At 49.3% G+C, this 18,213-nt stretch overlaps 3 protein-coding genes across 7 annotated transcripts in view; 1 reads left to right on the forward strand and 2 right to left on the reverse strand.

Moving 5' to 3' along the window:
* Positions 1-34: 34 nt before the first annotated feature.
* LOC113959193 (aflatoxin B1 aldehyde reductase member 2-like) lies at positions 35-4,193 on the reverse strand. The gene is made up of 7 exons (XM_027668052.1): positions 3,956-4,193; positions 2,976-3,163; positions 2,355-2,459; positions 1,682-1,778; positions 1,486-1,585; positions 1,052-1,181; positions 35-537 (listed from the first exon to the last, which is right to left on the reverse strand). Exons 1-7 carry the CDS (start codon positions 4,176-4,178, stop codon positions 376-378), a joined length of 1,005 nt encoding a protein of 334 aa, XP_027523853.1. The 5' UTR covers positions 4,179-4,193; the 3' UTR covers positions 35-375.
* PQLC2 (PQ loop repeat containing 2) lies at positions 4,170-12,458 on the forward strand. 2 transcript variants are annotated; one of them, XM_027668057.1, is made up of 9 exons: positions 4,170-4,530; positions 5,108-5,307; positions 5,871-6,000; positions 6,504-6,591; positions 7,598-7,749; positions 8,534-8,626; positions 8,982-9,167; positions 9,476-11,729; positions 11,818-12,458. In XM_027668057.1, exons 2-8 carry the CDS (start codon positions 5,138-5,140, stop codon positions 9,572-9,574), a joined length of 918 nt encoding a protein of 305 aa, XP_027523858.1. In that variant the 5' UTR covers positions 4,170-4,530; positions 5,108-5,137; the 3' UTR covers positions 9,575-11,729; positions 11,818-12,458. The 2 variants fall into 2 exon arrangements, with proteins under 2 accessions (XP_027523858.1, XP_027523859.1); XM_027668058.1 differs by lacking the exons at positions 8,982-9,167; positions 11,818-12,458 and having other exon boundaries at positions 9,488-9,785.
* Positions 12,371-18,213, reverse strand: part of CAPZB (capping actin protein of muscle Z-line subunit beta) — a 66,259-nt gene continuing 60,416 nt past the window's right edge. For 2 of the 4 annotated variants that reach the window (XM_027668053.1, XM_027668055.1), the window contains exons 7-10: positions 17,544-17,609; positions 16,330-16,406; positions 15,096-15,208; positions 12,371-13,206 (exon numbers count right to left, since the gene is read on the reverse strand). In XM_027668053.1, the coding sequence (XP_027523854.1) occupies positions 15,106-15,208; positions 16,330-16,406; positions 17,544-17,609 (246 nt within the window). In that variant the 3' untranslated portion in view covers positions 12,371-13,206; positions 15,096-15,105. The remainder of the gene's footprint in view (positions 13,207-15,095; positions 15,209-16,329; positions 16,407-17,543; positions 17,610-18,213) is intronic. The other 2 variants (XM_027668054.1, XM_027668056.1) reach the window with 2 other exon arrangements.

Raw genomic sequence — 18,213 nt, forward strand, 5'->3', positions numbered from 1 at the left:
AGCCAGGTTACAGGTACAGGTCAGAGATGGGAGCTGTGTTAGAAAGAGGTTTTATTCTTGTACGTAATTATTTAAGATTTCACATTAAAGCAGAACTGGGGCTTTCACCCCATTAATGTGTTCACTTTCCTGATTACTGCAGCTTTAATTACAGTGCTCTGGGGACCTGGAGGGCTGGGAGGGAGGAATGACCAAGGCACAGCCCAGCACAACAGCAGTTGTGGATCCTACAAAGCTTCATTAATTCAGGAGAAATCTCAACCAATTTGCTCATGGCTCAAAGGGCAGGGTGGGCAGTACCTCTCCAGTGCTTCCAGAGCCCTGTGCTCTGTTCTCCACCCCCACGCTGCCAGCGTTCTGTCCCTGCTCCAATCCCTAACGGAAGTAGTTGGGGCAGTCGTGGGCATTCATGTTCCAGGCTGCATCAAACGCCTCCACCACGGCTGGGAGCAGGGGACCCTCCTCGCTGTAGTTAAGGTTCTGCTCTAGCTGCTCCATGTTGGACATCCCGATGATCACTGCATCTCCAAGAGAACCCTGGGAAGAGATATGAGGTGCTGCTGATCCCAAAAGAAACCTGGTTCACCCCTCAAGGATTTAGACAACTGACACTACAAAGTTCTGGTCAGAAAGCCAGGACATCTCCAAGTCATGCCAACTCCTCAAAAGCTACCAAATCCTACTTAATGATGGGCTACAGGAACATGTGGGGGAGATGGGGAATATAACCATTAGTTTCCTAGTCCAAGGAAGAGCAAGTGCTCTCCTTGCACGGAAGCTGAGTGGGCGGGAAGCCAAGACCCCACTAATTAGGACTTAAAATCTTCCACTTCTTCCAATCCTAAGCACAGAGGATACCACGGGGGACACAGAGCTGACTTGCTCGAGCAGTCCGGCAGAGTCCACACAGCGACATTCACTTTGGAACACTGCAACTCCATGGGATGTGCAGATTAAAGGATAACTACACTGAAATGTAGTTACACTGTCTGTGTGCACAGCCCTGGCAGCACTGCCCAGACTGTTGGTTATGGCCAGGTTGAGCTCTCACCTGCAGTTTGGAGTGGTTGTAGAGCCAGCGCAGTGCAGCTGAGGCCAGGCTGGGTGGGTTGGAGCCATAAGCCTCTTTCAGAGCCTTTTCCACTAGGGCAATTCCCTCAAAATTGTGTTTTTTCCAGTACCTGCATGAAAAGAAATCACTCTTATTGCCCTTGAGACCTCTAGTGAGCGGTACATCTATATTCTAAGCAAAAGGAAGCTTCGTACAACTCCTTATAGCCTCGGAGGACTTCTGCAATCTCCCCTGCAAGTTGTAGGGAAGCTGAGCATAAAAACCACCCTGCAAAAGCTCAGTTACATGCCATGGCCCCAGCCATGCGTGCTGATGCAATCCCTGCACAAGCTTTGGCCAATTCTGCTTCCTCTCAGCTGATGATTAGTGTGTTTTTAATGCAGCCATTCCTTGTCTGTCAGCTCAAAACATACCTGTCCCTGTAGGCCTGAGCCCAGTCGTTCCCAAAAAATCTCCCAGCAGGCTGGTGCGTGTCTTTGTCCTCATACTTGTACTTGCCGGTCAGGAGCCCTCCTGCAAAGGGCAGCAGCAGGTTTAGGGCTGGGCTAAATGGGCAGCCCCCATTTCCCAGGGTTTTGTCCCAAAGTCTGGCCTTGTCCCCCCCTGTACCTGCCAGGGGGTTGTAGGCGTAGAACCGCAGCCCAAAGTGCCTCAGGCAGGGGAAGAGCTCAGCCTCCACCTGGCGCGTGGTCGCGTTGTACATACCCTGCACCAAGGGGGGGGGACAGCTTCAAACACCAGCTCAGAGCAGAGCACCAGCCTCTTCCCACCCTTCCCTGACAAGACTTAACCAGAAGAAAGCCTTCAGGTCACACAAGGTGATGATTTGCTTAGGAACAGACTTGCTGAAGGATTGCAAATAATGCAAAAATTTAAGTTTCACAATAGGGGAGTCACTGACTGCAGCAACGAACACACACTCAGGTGTTCCTGAGCAGCAACCTCGCTCAGCTTCCCAATCATGTGTGTCCGGAAAGGACATGAAAAGGGTGGTCAGGCACTGGAAGGGGCTGCTCAGGAAGGTGGTGGAGTCCCCATCCCCGGAGGTGTCCAAGGAAGGACTGGCTGTGGCACTCAGTGCTCTAGGCTGGGGGACAAGGTGGAGATCAGGCACAGGGTGGACTCGATGACCTTGAGGGTCTTTTCCAACTTCAGTGATTCTGACTTCTCAGACTAACTGCAGCAGATTCCTTCTCTGTTTATATCTGGCACACTAGAGGTTGGTCCGAGATCTGGGAACCCCAAATCCCAGGTATTTCCCCACAGCAATACCACCCCTCACCTGGTACACAGTTGGCATCACCCAGTTGTTGTACTTGCAGATAGTGCAGATTTCTGCCACCTCCCATGCTGCATAGTTTGACAGACCAAGTTCTTTAAACTTTCCCTGCAGAGGAATAAAAGAGAATTCAGTTCCAGTGTTTAAAAGTTCATTTGGACCCAGACAGTGCAAGATGCATACAGTAAAAAGGAGTCACCAAATTTTACTCCAGAGTGCTCACTCCTCTCCACCTTTCCCAAGAGACTATAAAGACCTGACAAAAATATTTCTCATTTTCTGCTCATCTGGAATTCACACTCTCAAATTTAAATGGGATAGTTAGATTAATGCAATTCAGGAATTCTTCACCCATTACCAGCACTAATCCTAATCCAGTCAGTTAACATGGCTGGAAGCAAAGTTCAGATGTTCTACGGCTTCCAAGAGCTTTTGGGAACAAAGTGCACCAAGTGAGCACCCAACAGAGCGGCAGCCGCTCTGCTCTGCCCTGGGCTCTGTCTCCTCTTCTGAGTGTTGTACAAATCTTGCGCTGCAGTGGGCACAACACGCAGCCCTGGTTTAAAAAAAAGTGGTGAGAAGGAGGGAATCAAGGATTGTCCAGGCTTGGACTCTCCACTTTACTTCTTTGTGCAGCTCGTTGCAGGCGCGCAGTGTCTCCTCCACGGGAGTCCCGTGGTCAGGAGCGTGGAGGTAGAAGAGCTCCACGCTTGTCCTCTTCAGCCTCTCCAGGGATGTGTCCAGCTGGGAGCGCACACTCTCCGGCTTCAGCGTCTTCCCATCCCAGGGGTTGGCCTTGGTGGCCACTTCCACTGGCAGAGAAAGAAGGAATGAGCAAGGAATTTCAACCTTCGGGAGGAAAACAGGGATAAGGGGCATAACCAAGTGTTTGAGGTGTTTCAGGGAAGGTCCCTCTCCTTGGGAACCACGTCAGCCTGGCAGGGGAAACTCTTCCCCAGATGATTGGGGGTCTGCCCTGGAGAGGGAAGGGCTTCTCAAGGTCTGGAGGTCAGCACTAAGGCCTCCCCTCAGGCCTGGCATAAGCCTTGCAGGGAAAACCCTTATCCTAAGGGAATGGGCCTGGGACAAGTCCCTTTTCCTCAAGGAGGGAATCAGCCTAGCAGAGAAAACCCCTCTCCTCAAGGAATGGACTCTGAGGAAGGTCCTTGTCCTCAGAGTCAGCCTGGCAGTCAGCCCTGCCTTCTCCTCAGGCAATGGGCCCCGGGGAAGTCCCTTCCCTCAGGGAGTCCCTTCTCCTCAGGGAACTGGCCCAGGGGAAATCCTCCTCAAGGACAGCGTCAGCCTGGCAGGAGGAATAAGTCCCGAGGCAAGTTCCTTTTGCTTAGGGCGTCCATTCGCCTCAAGGAAGACGCTCCTCCTTAGGGAAGAGGCCCAGGGCAGTCCTTCGTCCTCAGGGACAGTGTCAGCCTGACAGGGAAGACCTCCCTCCTCAGGGCACGAGTCTCGAGGTAAGTCCCTTCTCCTCAAAGACGGTGTAAGTCTGGCAGAGAAAACCCTTCTCCTCAGGAAAGACCGCTGACTTCAGGTAAAGAGCCCCGAGGAAGCCCCTTCCCCTCAGGGCACCCCCATTCCCCGCGCCGTACCGGGCTCGGTGCCTCCCGCCAGCAGCGCACCCAGGATGCGCTCGGACTCTCCGCCCGCGTACATGAAGGCAGTGTCAAGGAGGCGGTAGCGGCGGCGCAGAAAGGCGCGGAGCAGCTCCGCGCTCGCCTCCGGCCCTGCCCGCCGGCCCATCTCCATCGTGCCCAGCACCACCGCGGGCCGCGCTCCCCCCGCCGCCATGGCCGCCATCGCCCGCACCGCCATTGCGCGTGCGCGGGGCCCGGACCCGCCCCGAGCGTGGCCGAAAAACAGCGAGTTTGGGCAAAAGCCCACGGGGTTTGTCAGAAACCAGGCTCGGGAACGAACGCGTCTGTGGAAAAGCAGCACGTTTGTGGAAAAAAAACCACGTTGCGGATTTCACGGAAAAGCTGCGGATCTTGGGGGAAAAGATTCCGGCAACTTCCTGGCAGAGCCGCCGGTGCCGGGCAGGAACGGCCGAGAGAACTCGGCGGGTCCGTGAGGGGGAGCGGGGGGGCACAGACAGACCTCCCAGCTTCCAAAGAGAGCGAGTTTCCGAGGAAAAATAAAGTCAAGTGGCGAACGGCGTCGGTGGGAGGTGAGTGCCGGTGCTGCGGGGACACGTCGGGCTGGACTTCGGCTGCTTCTCTTGTATTTCCTTTTTTGCCTTCTTCTTTTTTTCCCCTCTTCTTCTTTCTCCTCTTTCCCCTCCTTTTTTCCTTCATTTTTTTTCTTTTGTTTCTTTTTTCTTATTTTTCTCCCTTTTTTATCTCTTTTTTCTTCTTTCTTTTCTTCCCCCCCCTTTTTCTTCTTTTCCTTTTCCTTTTTCTTCCTTTTTTCTTAATTTTTTCTCTTTTTTTTTCTCCTTTTTTCTCTTTTATTTTCTTCTATTTTCTTCTTTTCTTTTTCTTTTTTTTTTTCTTTTCCTTTTTTTTTCCATTTTATTTCTTCTTCTTTTATTTCTTCTTTTTCTCCTTTGAGGCCAAACCCTGCTAGGCCGACAACCTTCCCACTCCTCTCATCCCTGATGCAAAATTAAGGCCAATAAAGGTGTATTATCCACTAATGATTCTTTTTCCCAACACGAGCCGGTTTCCAGCTGCATCCAGAGGAGCCCCAATTGTGTGCCTCATCCAGATCTATTTTTCTCCAGCATAATTAATTTATTCCCCCAGTTCCCTGCTGGACACTGACATTCCTGGGCCATGGCTGCACGGCGCTGGAGGAGTGTCCCGTTTGGGAATCTCTCCGAGTGTCCCAACGGCTCCCGCTGGATCCTCAACGTGTTCCATGAGTGTGCCCAGGACAGCTGGGACGTCTCCAGCATTATCCTGGGGCTGGTCTCCATCTTCTGCTTCGCAGCCGCCTCCTTCCCGTGAGTATCATCCCAAATCCCAGCCCAGCCTTTTCCATGGGCAGCAAAAGTCAACCTTCAAGCACCAGGTGCCTGAATTATTAAATCTACCCATCAAAAGCAATCAGGGCTTGGAAAGTTTAGGAGCAGGAGGAGAGGAGTAGGCGGCACAGCCCCAAAGCCTTGGTGGCTGCTATATTGTTGTTGCTGAGCTTGGCAGCCGGAATATCCCACGTAAGCCAACTGCAATGTGCTCAGGGCAGGTCATACATGTGCCTGGAATGTTTCCAGGAACACTGAGCTTCTTGGAAGTGCTGAGACAAGTGTGGCAGAGGGGGATGTGGGGAGTCACGCTCCAGCTCGATTATTTCGTAACCAGAGGGGAGGATCCTGCAACTGAGACTTCTCCTCACTCCCTCCTGCCGCAGCATGAGACACAGGGCTTGAGCCCAACAAGCACTAGTGGGTCTCAGGAGTTCTGACTGGGACCAGTTTGCAGGGGGGCACAGGGAGCCCTGGGGATGGTTCCCAGGTAGGGCTGAACCAGTCAGGGGCAATGTTTGTCTCTGCCCAATTCTCTGCAGGCAGTTTTACCAAGCCTGCAAAACAGGCATCATGGACCGGGCTCTCTCCATATATTTCCTGCTGGGATGGCTAGGAGGAGACCTCCTAAACCTCATCGGCTCCTTCCTGGCTGATCAGCTGCCCCTGCAGGTACCAAACTCCTGGGGCTGGGCCGGCTCCCAGACACCCTGAACTCCAGGGAGGAGGGATGGGCTGGGAGCTGCTTAATCCAGTCCTGGGAACCAGAGACCCAAACAACCCAGGATGCTCCCTTCTCCCCTCCTGGGGTTGTTCCCTTCTCCCATCAGGGATGTTTTCTGTTTCCTCCCTGGGGTTGCTCCCTTCTTCCCCCTGGGGTTACTCCCTTCTCTCTCCTCAAGGTTGCCTCCCTCTTTTCCCCTCAAGGATGCTCCCTGCTTCCCTCTGGAATTGCTCCCTTCTCCCTGCCTAGGGTTGTTTCCTTCTTCTCCCATGGGGTTGCTCCCTCCTCCCCCTCTGAGGTCCCTTCTCTCCCAGGGATGTTCCCTTCTTCACCCCCTAGGATTGTTCCCTTTTTTCCCCTCAGGGATGCTCCCCTCTCTCCCAGGGCTGTTGTCCCATCCCAGCCACCCCCTGGCCCTCCCTGCAGGTGTCCCCGTGTCCCCTCCCTGCAGGTTTACACGGCAGTTTACTATGTGCTGGCTGACCTGGTGATGCTTTCGCTCTACTGCTACTACAGGGTGAAGAACAGGGGTGCGAGATGTGAGTTGGGGCACGAGGGGGGGGGCTTGTCCTTGTCTGTGGAGGGGAGGGAATCCCCAGGGAGATTCCAGGGGCAGAGATGCTTTGCAGATACAGCTATTAGATGGTTGCTGGAGTTTTAACTTGGATAATTTGAGCCCCCAGGAAAGCCAAAGCCAACAAAGCTGTGCCTGGGGCTTCTGCAGACCCTGCAAACCTCCCCATGGTGTCCAGGCTGAAAATAACTCCCCTGTGAGTTGCACTGGGCATAGAAATAAATTCTTTACCCACAGGTAGGTGATGACTCCACCTCGGAGCTGGAAACCACAGAACTCCTGATGCAGGCCAGGGCTGCAAGGGAAAGAGGGAAGTTTTCTGATTGTCTTGGGGTCAGAACTCCAGCACTGACATGGTGGGGAAGTTCCTCCCTGTTCGATTGGAGTGAAAAGGGAACCTTATCAGTTCTTGAAAGGTTCAAACAGCCAGAGAAAACAAAGCAAATCCATTTTTCAGCATTGCAGCTTTGTGAACTCCAAACAGGCACCTTGGGACCAGGATGACTTTAACTTATTAAAGACACGTAAACTTATTGATTTTTAAATCAATAAGTTTAAATTGATATTTAGCCTATCAACTACATAGTTTTGTTATGCTGGAGAGCCTGTTTACTGAATATGATTACCGAAAAATAAAAAATTAATAATAATAAATAAGCTGAAGCAGGGCTTGCTCTGGCAGGGATTTGAGTGTGGCTGTTATGAGTTAAGACAGTGAAATCTTCTAGAGGGGATGATTTTTAAGAGCCTAAACCCAAAGAAACTGAGATAGGAGCAGTTTCCTGCCTGATAATGCACGAATTGGCCACATCACTGGAGATAAATCACGCACAGCCATGTCCCTGTCCCTCAGTGCTGCAGAGATAAGGCACAGCTTGGAGGCTCTTTACCCTGAGAGGGTCCTGGCACCCCTGAGGCTGTTGGGGGTTGATGGGATTCTCCCTAACCAGGCTCCCCTTGATTCCCTGCAGTCACTGCCCCAATCAATGCAGCCTTTGTGTTCCTCTCCATGGGAACAGTGTCAACGCTCTCCCTCCTGGGCAGCAGCACCTCGGCAGAGGGTCCAGGGACCTTTCGAGGGAGGTCTCTGCTGTCAGTTCACATGGATGATCCTGGATCAAAGGTGAGCCAATTCCTAAATCTGGGTGATGGGATACAGAAGATCTGTGTGGGCATGTCCTGCTGGATGGTGTGATCCCACCCAGTAGTCCCAAAAAATACCTTGTACCCCACCACATATTTTGGGGTTTGGGGGCTTTTCTGTTCCCGTTTCAGGACCAAATTGTTCTCCAGAGTGTTACAGTCTCGGAAGGTGACACTGGAAAGAGGCCCTAAAAGATTGCTCCAAAATTCAGGGATAGTCTGCTGCAGGATTTCAGACATTTCAAGGCCTGCTCAAGATTCAGTAACATTTACCACATCTCTGTTTGTGAATAGACACTATTTCAGGGAGCTGCATAGGATGGACATTCTCTAAAAAATGTGATATTTAAACCACGTTCATTCACATTAAACCACAGCCATAAAGAGTGACTGTTTTCAGGAAATTTGAGAGACTTCCCCCCTTTTATTCTTTTTTCCAATTATGCACATATATACGTAATTGAAAAGCCATCCAGCAAGCAAGTGCAGCAAAGTAACTCAATTGGCTTCAGTAAAAGGAGGTTTGCAGAAGAGTTTTGCACTGGCAATAGTGAAGGACCTCTCCAAACAATGAAAATAAACCCAATTCCCATTATAAGAGCTTGAACTAGACTACATATTTTCCTGTAGTAAAATGAAATATAATTATCAGTTATAATTAACACAGGACCTATCAGATGAGGGAGAGCTGGGGAGATCAGAGGCTGGGTTTGGGGGCCGTGGTATGAATGCTGAGCTGCTCCTGGCTCCCCCTTTCCTTGCAGCCTTTCACCAGGAGTGAGATCATTGGATTCACCATCGGCTCAGTGTCCTCCATGCTGTACCTGTGCTCCCGACTGCCCCAGATCTACACCAATGTGAGTGCCCGGCCCTGGGCACCCTCTGGGCCCTGACCAAGGGGGTTCCTGGGATCTTCTTTCTCCTCTTTGCTCAGAAGTCCCAGGACCGTGTCTCTGATGATTTCATAAGGGACTATTTTTCTGTATTTCTGGTCCAAAACCCAATTTATTTTTCTCCCTTCCCTTTAACCTACCAATATTTCGAGGGTGTGGCTTTCATTTTGTCTTATTTACAAGTAAAAGGGGAAGTAAAGGGCTCTTGGCATTGAGTCACCACCTTTTTTCTTCTCTTTTTTCGGGAAGAGGATGATTAATACCACTTTATTTAGGAGAGCTGCACCCAAGCTGCTCTTCTTGTGCCCGCTATTCCCAGTACAAGAGGAAATCCACCACTGGGATCTCCTACTCCCTCTTTGCCCTGGTGATGTTGGGGAACTCTCTCTACGGCCTCAGTGTCCTCCTGAAGAACCCTGAGCCAGGCCAAGGCGAAGGTGACTATGTCCTGCACCACCTGCCCTGGCTGGTGGGCAGCCTGGGGGTCCTATCTCTCGATGTGGTTGTATCCTTCCCCTGCCAAAACTTCCCTCTGGAATCGCACCCCACTGGCAAGGCTTTGCAGGGAGTGATCCTGCCCTGGAACAGGCAGGGTTAGGCAGGAGAAGGGTAGATTGACGCTACTCAGGGATTGCTCACCCAAGTGCAGGTGAGTAATTTGTGGTGTTGCAACAGCTGAAATGATTCAGCCCTTTGTTTGCATTGCCCTGTGTCCACCTCTGTTGGCACAAACACCCTTTGTGGAGGTGGTGAGACCCAGTTTATGACACAGATCCACCCTTGTGTGCGTGAAGAGCCTTAACCTCTCCTCAGATCTCCTTCCAGTTCCTTGCCTATCGGAAGGGAAGAGCCAGTACCCACGAGGAGAGGGATGCTCTTCTTGGAGAGCAGGGTGCCAGCCTGGAGAGCTGACCAAGGGACCTGCCTGGAGCGAGAGGAGGAGGATGCAGATGAAGAAAGTGCTTAAACACGGGGCAAACCAGCCCCCCTGGTGGCTCTTGGGAGAAGAGGACCTGAGCCAGTGGGTGACTTGTGCTGCTACAACAGTGGCAGAGGATGGTGCTGTTTGAACTTGTGCCTCTTTGATACCAATACTATTGGGATAAAAGGGAATTATTTGATACCTCAGTTGCTCTTTGCTGCTCTGATGCCCCACAGCTGAGCCTGGTCACTGCTGTGTCTCTCAAGGGAAATCTGGAGCTTCCTTGGTGCTGGCAAACATGGGAGGAGCCTGAGTGGGGAGGGGACAGGGATGACGGACCTGCCACAGACACTGCAGCACTGTGGGCCTCACAATTCCCCCCCGAGCTTCTGGAAGACACACAGTGCCTGGATCCAGTGGAGAAGGAGCAGCACAACCAAAGTGCTCGTTCCTTGGACACCTATTTTAATTAGCACGGCTATAAACCACGTCCTTCTCCACGTGCTCCTTTGGTTTCATTTTGCCAGTTTACCTGGCAGCTCCTGCCTCTTTCTTAATGACTTTCACAGTCCCAGTTCTCTGACTTCTCACTTTTTTGCCTCACCCATGTTTTAATTACATGGATTCCTTGGGGAAGTTGCTCTCTCTGTTACCCAGCAGAAGAGCTGCCTCTCTGCTTCCTCTGCTTTTCAGTCCTGCCCTCTCTCATTGATGAATTTATCCTCAACTTGATGAGTTTATCCCCAACACTAATGACTTTATGCCCCTCTTGGGGCCCTGCACATCAGTACAGTGGCTCCTTGACCACAGAGGGACTGGAAGCAGAGGTGGTTTGGGAAAAGCTGTGTCCCTGGGAGAAGAGCACAGAGGTGGAGCCACACAATGGATCAGCCCAGCACTCCAGGTTCCCTCCCGTGTGCTGAGCTAGGGATGAACAGCTCAGTCTCACCAGGAAAGCAAGAGGAAAACCAAACAAAGATTGTAAGGCCTTCAGGAAAAACTAACACAGCTTGTCCTTGTGAGAACAAGAGCTGTCCTTTTCCTGCAGTCACTATCAGCTCTTTCTTTTGCTTCCCTTTTCCCCTCTGGTACCCAGTGTTGTACTCTGTTATCATTAATTTATGATTCCTCTGCCAGGCCCATAACATTTGTCTTTCCCAGGAAGTTGCCCTCCTTGCTTGTTTGTCCTCACACTGAGGACTCCCAAGCCACAGCTCCTCGATTACACAGCTCAGCCTGGAAACAGGAGTCAAAGTCCTCAGTACCCAATCGACCTGCACCAGCAGGTCAATTAAAGCACAAGCTGGGCCAGCATTTGGGGCTGACCCATTCGTTTCGGAAAGAAAAAGTATTTTTCAGTCTCTTTGAGCCCTTTGAAACAAATCAATTCATGATTCTGCCCCTCCAGGTTCTCAGGTGAAGGGGCTGCTCAGCTCATCCTTGAGCCAGCAGGATTTCCTCTCCTATCGTTCCCTAGGAGTTGTAGAAAAACAATTCCTATCCAGTTATAATCCAAACTATGAGCAAATCCCTCATCTCCACCATTTAAAATTGCCACATCCTGGCTAACCAAGGGCTTTTCTTAAAGCTGGACAAAGAACCTCCAACATAGGGAGGAAAAATTATACATATAAAATGTAATTTGTCCCCATAGGTGGATCCAAAGCACAAGTTGAGTACAAGTGGGTTTACTCTTACTTGGGCTACAGAGGATGGAGCAGGGTGAGCAGCTGTTTGGCAGAGGGAGGTTCCACAACCGCTGCCATCTCAGGCAGTGGGTGCAAATTCCTGCCACTGAGACTTTCCCTGAGGTTTTCATCCCTCCAAGTCACTACTGCAGCCCTGTTCCTGCAAGTTAAGATTTTGCAGAGGCACATATTAAACCAGAAAGGCAGAGTAGAAACAAATATCCCAGAGTGAGAAGGTAAATGAAAACCTCAACACACCAGCCTTCCCCCTCCTGGGCTTAAGAATTCACACAAACTCATCTCCAGCTTCAAAAAAGGTTTTTCCTTGGACAGAACCAAGAGAAAATGACCAAATCTCAATGTGTTTCCCTGGGGGATCCCAGCTTTGAGGCAGACAGATGTTGCCTTCCTCAGCCTGTGTCCCACAAGGAGCTCCATTATGGACCACAAGCCCCAGGTAAACACCGATCACCTGCAGGGTCTGGGGGTGAAACAGGTCGTGTCAGCCAAAATCAGAGCACATTAATCAATGTTAATGCCAGCAGTGTCCATTTGCAGAGGTTCACCCAAAGGGTAATTTCAATGGCCATGGACAGGAAGAGCCCAGCAGGTATTTATTTCCTTTCCCAGTTTGCCCAGGATTAGGTTTGGAGCAGTGAAACCAGAGCTGTGCAAGGTCCCTCTGCCCACCAAGAGGTTCAAGAGGAGACTCTGGGTGAGGTTCACAGATGACACAAGCACAGGAGCTTTTGGGTCAGCACTGATGGGTGGAACCATCTACCCCAACCTATCGAATGCTGCTTCTCTGCCACCACCCTGCTGGACACACTGACCCCCCAGCCTGTATTTAACACACCTCTAAATACACCTGTTCCACATTGCTGGATCCCTGGAGCCTCAATCCCAGCACCCTGGAAGGGCAGCAGGCCCTTGAAGAGCAGTGGGACATCACACCCTCCTCAAAACAAACACATTTCAGCTCATCTGGATATGAGACAAAAAACAAATAACCCTGCAAGGAAACCAAGAGAAATAAGGACACCAACCACAGACACTTCTTCCTGGGATTTATTTTTATTGTTTTAGTCTTTTTTTTTCTTTTTTTTTTTTTCCCATTTTTTAGTATGGAGGCTCAAGTATCAGATGTAGATTCAATTTAAGCTTTACAAAAAAAAAAAACCAAAAACAAAAACAAAAAAATCAAAACAAAAGCCCCTTTTGCATTCCATAAAAATTGACAGAAAAGCGCCTTGGAACCAGAAAAGAAAGAAGAAATTTTCAGCAGGTCTCCAAATCACCATCTCCTGCACATCTGGGTGAGTCAGTATCGTACAATCCCAAGGAACACCCTCTCTTCCCTCCCTCCCACCAGCCAGCCCTTGTGCCCAGCCCCCAAACATCCGGGGAATAGATTATTTTTCTTTTTTTTTTTTTTTTTCCAGTTCTTCCTCTTTCACACACCACAGTATTTAATAAATTTTTGTTTTACATTTTTTACACCAATGTAACAAAAGGCAGGAGGGGGGTGAGGGAGGAAAAGACAAACAATGATCCGTGGTGATGCATATAAACAGGGGAGGGTGGGAGACAGGTGGGGGAGAAAAAAATAATACATGGACTTCTACAGAAACATAGCCTAAGGTCTTGATAGTAAAATGTGGTGCGAAGTAGGCCTCAGAGACTGAAAAAGTTTGTACAGCTTTATTCATGGGGAGAAGATGGCGTTGCATGGAGAGTATTGGATGCAAATCGTGACGTGACGGAACAGAAAAGGGCAGGGGGGATGAGTTCTCTACCAAAGGAATCTAACGAGTGCATGGCATGTCTGGTTAGCACGGAGAGGATTTTAACTTTGCTGCTTTCTCTTCAAAGCCTCCACCAGGTCGTTTTTAAGAGCTTCTTGTTTTGATTTGTCTGCAAAAGTCTGCACAGACCTGCGAGGAAGAAGGAAAGGCGTGTCAGGCGCTGGATGGAGGGGAGGGGTTGGGGACAGTCCAGGCATGGAGGCAAGAGGGAGGAGAAGCACCTCAGCCCAGGCCCAGAGGGAACACTTAGCTCTGCCTGTTGGACCACAGGAAGCAGAAGGCAATGAACACCTGGGTGAGGACATTAAAGCAAAACTCACTCCAGCAAGGAATGCACCAAAGGCTTCCCCGGCAGCTCCAGCTGCTGGAGGGAGATTCCAACATTTTATGTTACAGAAGAACCCCAGCATCCCACCAGCAAAGGGGGTTAGTGCTCCTGCTCTCCAGAAGTCCAGAGAAAATCCAGCCTCCACCCAAGGAGAAGGGAAAGGCAGGAGGAGCTCCTGCCCAATCCTGCAGCCTGTTCACCCAGGGTCGAGCGGCCGCCTCAAAACTCTCCTCGGTGTTTGTACTGGTGGGAAAAGCAGCCAGAGGTTCTGGGCTCAAATTTGCCTTCTTTTGTACCTTCTCTAAGTAATGAGTGATCAAAGCAGCTGAAGAAGAACAGAGATACTGTCACAGGATTATTGCAGAGGTTCCCTTTGGATAGAAGTACAGAGGAAAAGCTCCATCTTCCAGGAGTCCCTCAGATCAGTGCCCTGTGAGATGGCTGTAAGGGAACCACTGATTCCAATGGGGCAACAAGAATTTTCCACTTTTAAAAAAGACCCTCTTAAATGTGATTATGATAAGAATGATAAAACCAGACTTTTCCAGAGTTGCTACCATGGAGAAGTGGTAAGAATCCAGTTTGGTAAGATATTTCCTCACCTAAACCATATTTCACAGCCTTTTCAGTACTCAGTACCTGGGATAGTGGAAAGTGTCCCTGCCCATGGCAGGTGGATGGAACTGGATGAGCTTTAAGGGCCCTTCCAATCCAAACCAGTCTGGGATTATATGATTCAAAGACTTATTTTCCCTGGATGCTGTCTCCTGTAAACAAGACTGCTCTTTATGGTGGATATTTTCCTACCATTTTTATAACAGTATTTCCATTCTCTTGTCTCTGGAGACTTCTGCTGCTTTAATAAAAACATATATATTTGATATTTGCATTTGTCACAGGCTGAAGAAGTGGTTCTTGGCCATTATCAATAAATAGTGAGTTTTACCCTTTGTCAGCTTAATGTGTTTAAAACAACATCTGTAATTCATTAGAGGTGGAGTGGGAGGTTAAGGTGGCCCAGGGTTAGTCACTGCTGTGCATCCTCGACACTCAGAGCTCCAGAGCAAAGGAGAGCAGAGGAACAAACCCCTTCGGAGGCCGTGCAGAGCACAAGCAAGTGGAGGGTGGGAATGTTTGAGTGAGCTTGAGCAGGACGCGGTTTCAAGCTCCAAGGAAATTCAAGATCCACCAGGCAAACAGGGGATGTGGGATGTGCATGTGAGCTCTGAACTCATGGGAAGTACCAGTTGGTTTTTTTTCCAAACTGTGAGACTCCCAAGATTTCATTCTGCAGGGAGGACATTAAGATTACAGGGAGTTCCATCCTGGAAGTGGTGTACAGAGCTGTAAAAAACTGGGACAGAGTCCCAAGGCTTCTGGATCAAATCAGCCCAATCCAACACCGTTCCAGGTACCACGTGCTACTTTCCTGCTCCCAAGCCAGAGTGCAAAGTGGTAAATCCTGCCACAATTCCGAGCGCGAGGCTTCAAATGGGGGGACCTGACATTTGAAATGGAAATCCCAGTGTTTAGTTGCCCATATTAGGAAACAACCCGTGGGTGGAACCCGGCTCCAACGCTGCTCAGTCTGTGGGATTAGGGGTTAGTTCTGTCCCGTTACCATGCAGGGCTGGGCTGGGTGAGTCCTGGTTTAGTGCTGCTCTCACACCTCACAGGCAGCGAGGGGTACCTGGATTGGTTTAGTTATCAGGCTGGATGTAGATCTGGCGCTGGGTCAACACTTGAGAAAGTTCCCTCTGCAACTGCTTATACTTTTGGTTGTCAGGAATAGCATCGATAGATCTACAGAGAGCAGTCGGAAACCAGGGAGCAAACAGGGAAAAGAACAGTCAGAAGAACTCAGGCACACAGATCCGGGATTCTGGAAACCGCCAGGGAAGGAGTGTAAAAACACAGGTTAGGAGGAGCAGGGAAAAGCTGGAGCCAACACTCCGTGTGTTACCAGTCCTGAGCAGATCCCAGTGCTGCCCACAGTGCCAGGACTCACTGAGGGATGGGAGACAGCAGGGAGTCAATACAGCAGCTGAAGGCAACGTTCACAGGGAAAATTACTCTATTACATATTTCCTCGACTGTTAATAAATGTTTCCTGCCTAAACCCCACACAGCACACAGGGAAACAGGTCTGTGATGAAGGCTGGGGTTTGGGACAGGACTCAGACCAGCTGCTCTTGCAGATACTGCAACTCCCCCTGCCCATGGTGCAGCACAAACATTTAATTAGCACCATTTTTCTATCTTCTTCCACATGCCAGGCTGTGAGAGAACATCAGAACACTTATTTGTGCTGTTTATTCCATATTATCACACTGTGCTGGAAAATCTCTCTGCACTTAAAACGAAATAATTTGGCATCTGTTTTGTGCTTCCCTCTAGGAGCAGAACTACCAGCCTGGGATTCGTATGTCAAATTCCTGTCCAGGGATGGGCAGGGGTTGAAAAGAACAGCACAGTTTCCCTATAGAAAGGCACAGGGGATTTATTCCTTTAATCTCTTCCAGTACACTGTATTTTGACCAGTGGTGTTGAGAAAAAAGACAGAATTTAAACCAAAGTCTAAATACCACAAACCACTCACATCATAACTTAATTCTGGGACTGTTTTAAAGAATAGCAGAAAGAGAAGTCAGAATTCAAGTACAACTTCCAGGACTGTGAAGAATAAACCCTCTAATTAAAAATAATCCTGAAATACAAGTGTTGTTAGCTGGGCTATTTTCCTCCTGGTGGGGGAACAAGGGATTAAAACATTGCTTCAGATTTCTACAGTAGAAGTGTTCTCTGAAATTCACGCAATAAATAATGTTCCAAAGCTCAGGGAGGGGAAACAAAAGCAAATCAAGGCTGGGGGTGGCATCACAGGGATGGGAAGAGGGTCCCACTCCCAGTTGGAGTTTCCTTACCTCAGCCCATTAACGATGTCCTTTGTTTTTCCAAAATAAATCTCATTCAGTGTACTTCTGATTTTGTTTTCCATGTCCTGCAAAAGGGTATGAAATCCAATCAATTTTCAGGAATGGTGCAGCACTTACACTACACCCATCACACAGGTCCAACCTGGTGTATTCCTATTATTTAGATCCTCACTAAACACATTCTGACCCCATCTCTCTGCTCTAATCGAAGAAATAAAGGCTTTTTTCCCACTCTCTCCTCCCAGTTAACCACTCCAGGCCGTGGGATCTCTCTTTGGACCACGAGAGGGCAGTTTCTCTCCAGCTATACACGTTCTGCACAAAAGGAAAATGCATCTCACCCCAACCTTCCCCTGCAATTTCCTGGGGCATTGAATGGGCTCAGAGTGCCAAGTCAGTCACTGGGGATAACCAACAGTCAATAGTTTTGTGCTTAGGGATCACTTTGAATTTTTGACTTGTTCTTTAAAGCTGCATGACAGAGAGTTATGAGAAAGAGAACTACACAGTATTTTTTCATTAGGTTACTTTCACTCAAGCAAAAAACTTAGAAAAGGGATCAAAAAGGAAGCAGCTGCCTTTCTTTAATTTCCCAGTTCACATAAAAATGCATTATAGTCTATTTTAGTTGAGAATTTCCTCCTCTCTGGCCATAGTGGTTATGAAAATCAAGGAAACTGGGAACATCTCTATACAGGACAGTACAACGAAACAGCAAAACAGTGCTGCACCTTCTGAGCAGCTTCACCCCTTGTGATGAGCTTAGAGGACTGGCAGCTGCCATAAAATCCAGCACTAAACCCAGTTCCAGGGGATTTAAAAAGCACTTGATACACACTGAACTTTCAGCTCAAGGAGAGTTGTGTGTAACAACCTAACTTGAAATAATTCTTCCCAAAAGTGACTGCAAAAGCAAGCATGGGGGTAGGAATTTATTAATTAGCTCTCGGGTTAGGAACTTATTTTCTAAGACAGTTATTGCTGTGCTGAGCAGGAGCCAAAGGGCAGAGTGGTGGCTTTGTATCACCAAATGGCTGGAAGTGATGCTGGGAGGAGCACGGAGCCATCACACACCAAGCCACAGCCACAACAGGAATAAATAATTTGTTTGTAAAATAAAAAACAACAAAATTTTCATGTATGTGGCCAAATTTGGCCCAAAGAACCTGCAGCAGGTTGGAGCTGCTGTTCCCAGCACTCACCTCTACCAAGCGCCCAATGTTGGCTATGTGGGGCGAGGAGTCACTCACAGTCTCATCCTTCTCCATCTGGAAAGGAAACACACTGAGCCATCAAAAACATGGAAACCTGAGGGGAGCGTGTGGCAACATCCAGGAGGGGTGGGAGAAAGTGGGTCTCAAAAACTCTTTTATTGCGCAAACAGCCCAGGATCGGGCTGAGACACTCCCAGCACTTGACACAGGCACAGGTTGGTAACAGAAATGCAGTGTAATAAAAACCATGGATGAAAATAAAACCCTGGTGTAGACAGGCCCTACAAAATTGTCACTCCATCCTACTGAGGGGGTTGCAGGAGATCTACAGAGGGAACATGTAGCACAAGAAGCTCTGCAGCATGGAAGGTATTAAAGGCTGGTGCTGAGGAGCTGCACACGAGGATGGTGCTGGCAGCGGAGCAGCTATGAACTCTCCCTCAAAAACAGCCTTTTCTTTTCATCTCCACCTCAAACACCACCTCCAACCACACCTGGGGCACATCCTCCACTCTCGGGCTCTCCTGGCAAAAGACACCTCAGGCATTATTTCCCTTCCAGTAGAGAGGGAAAGTGCAGGGAATACAAAACTCACAAAAACCTGCAAAGGTGGTGATGATTTAAACTACTGAAATAATGTGGAAAGAGAAATTTGACT

The sequence above is a fragment of the Corapipo altera genome, unplaced genomic scaffold (assembly GCF_003945725.1).
Source record: "Corapipo altera isolate COAL_440 unplaced genomic scaffold, ASM394572v1 80, whole genome shotgun sequence".
NCBI lineage: Eukaryota > Metazoa > Chordata > Aves > Passeriformes > Pipridae > Corapipo > Corapipo altera.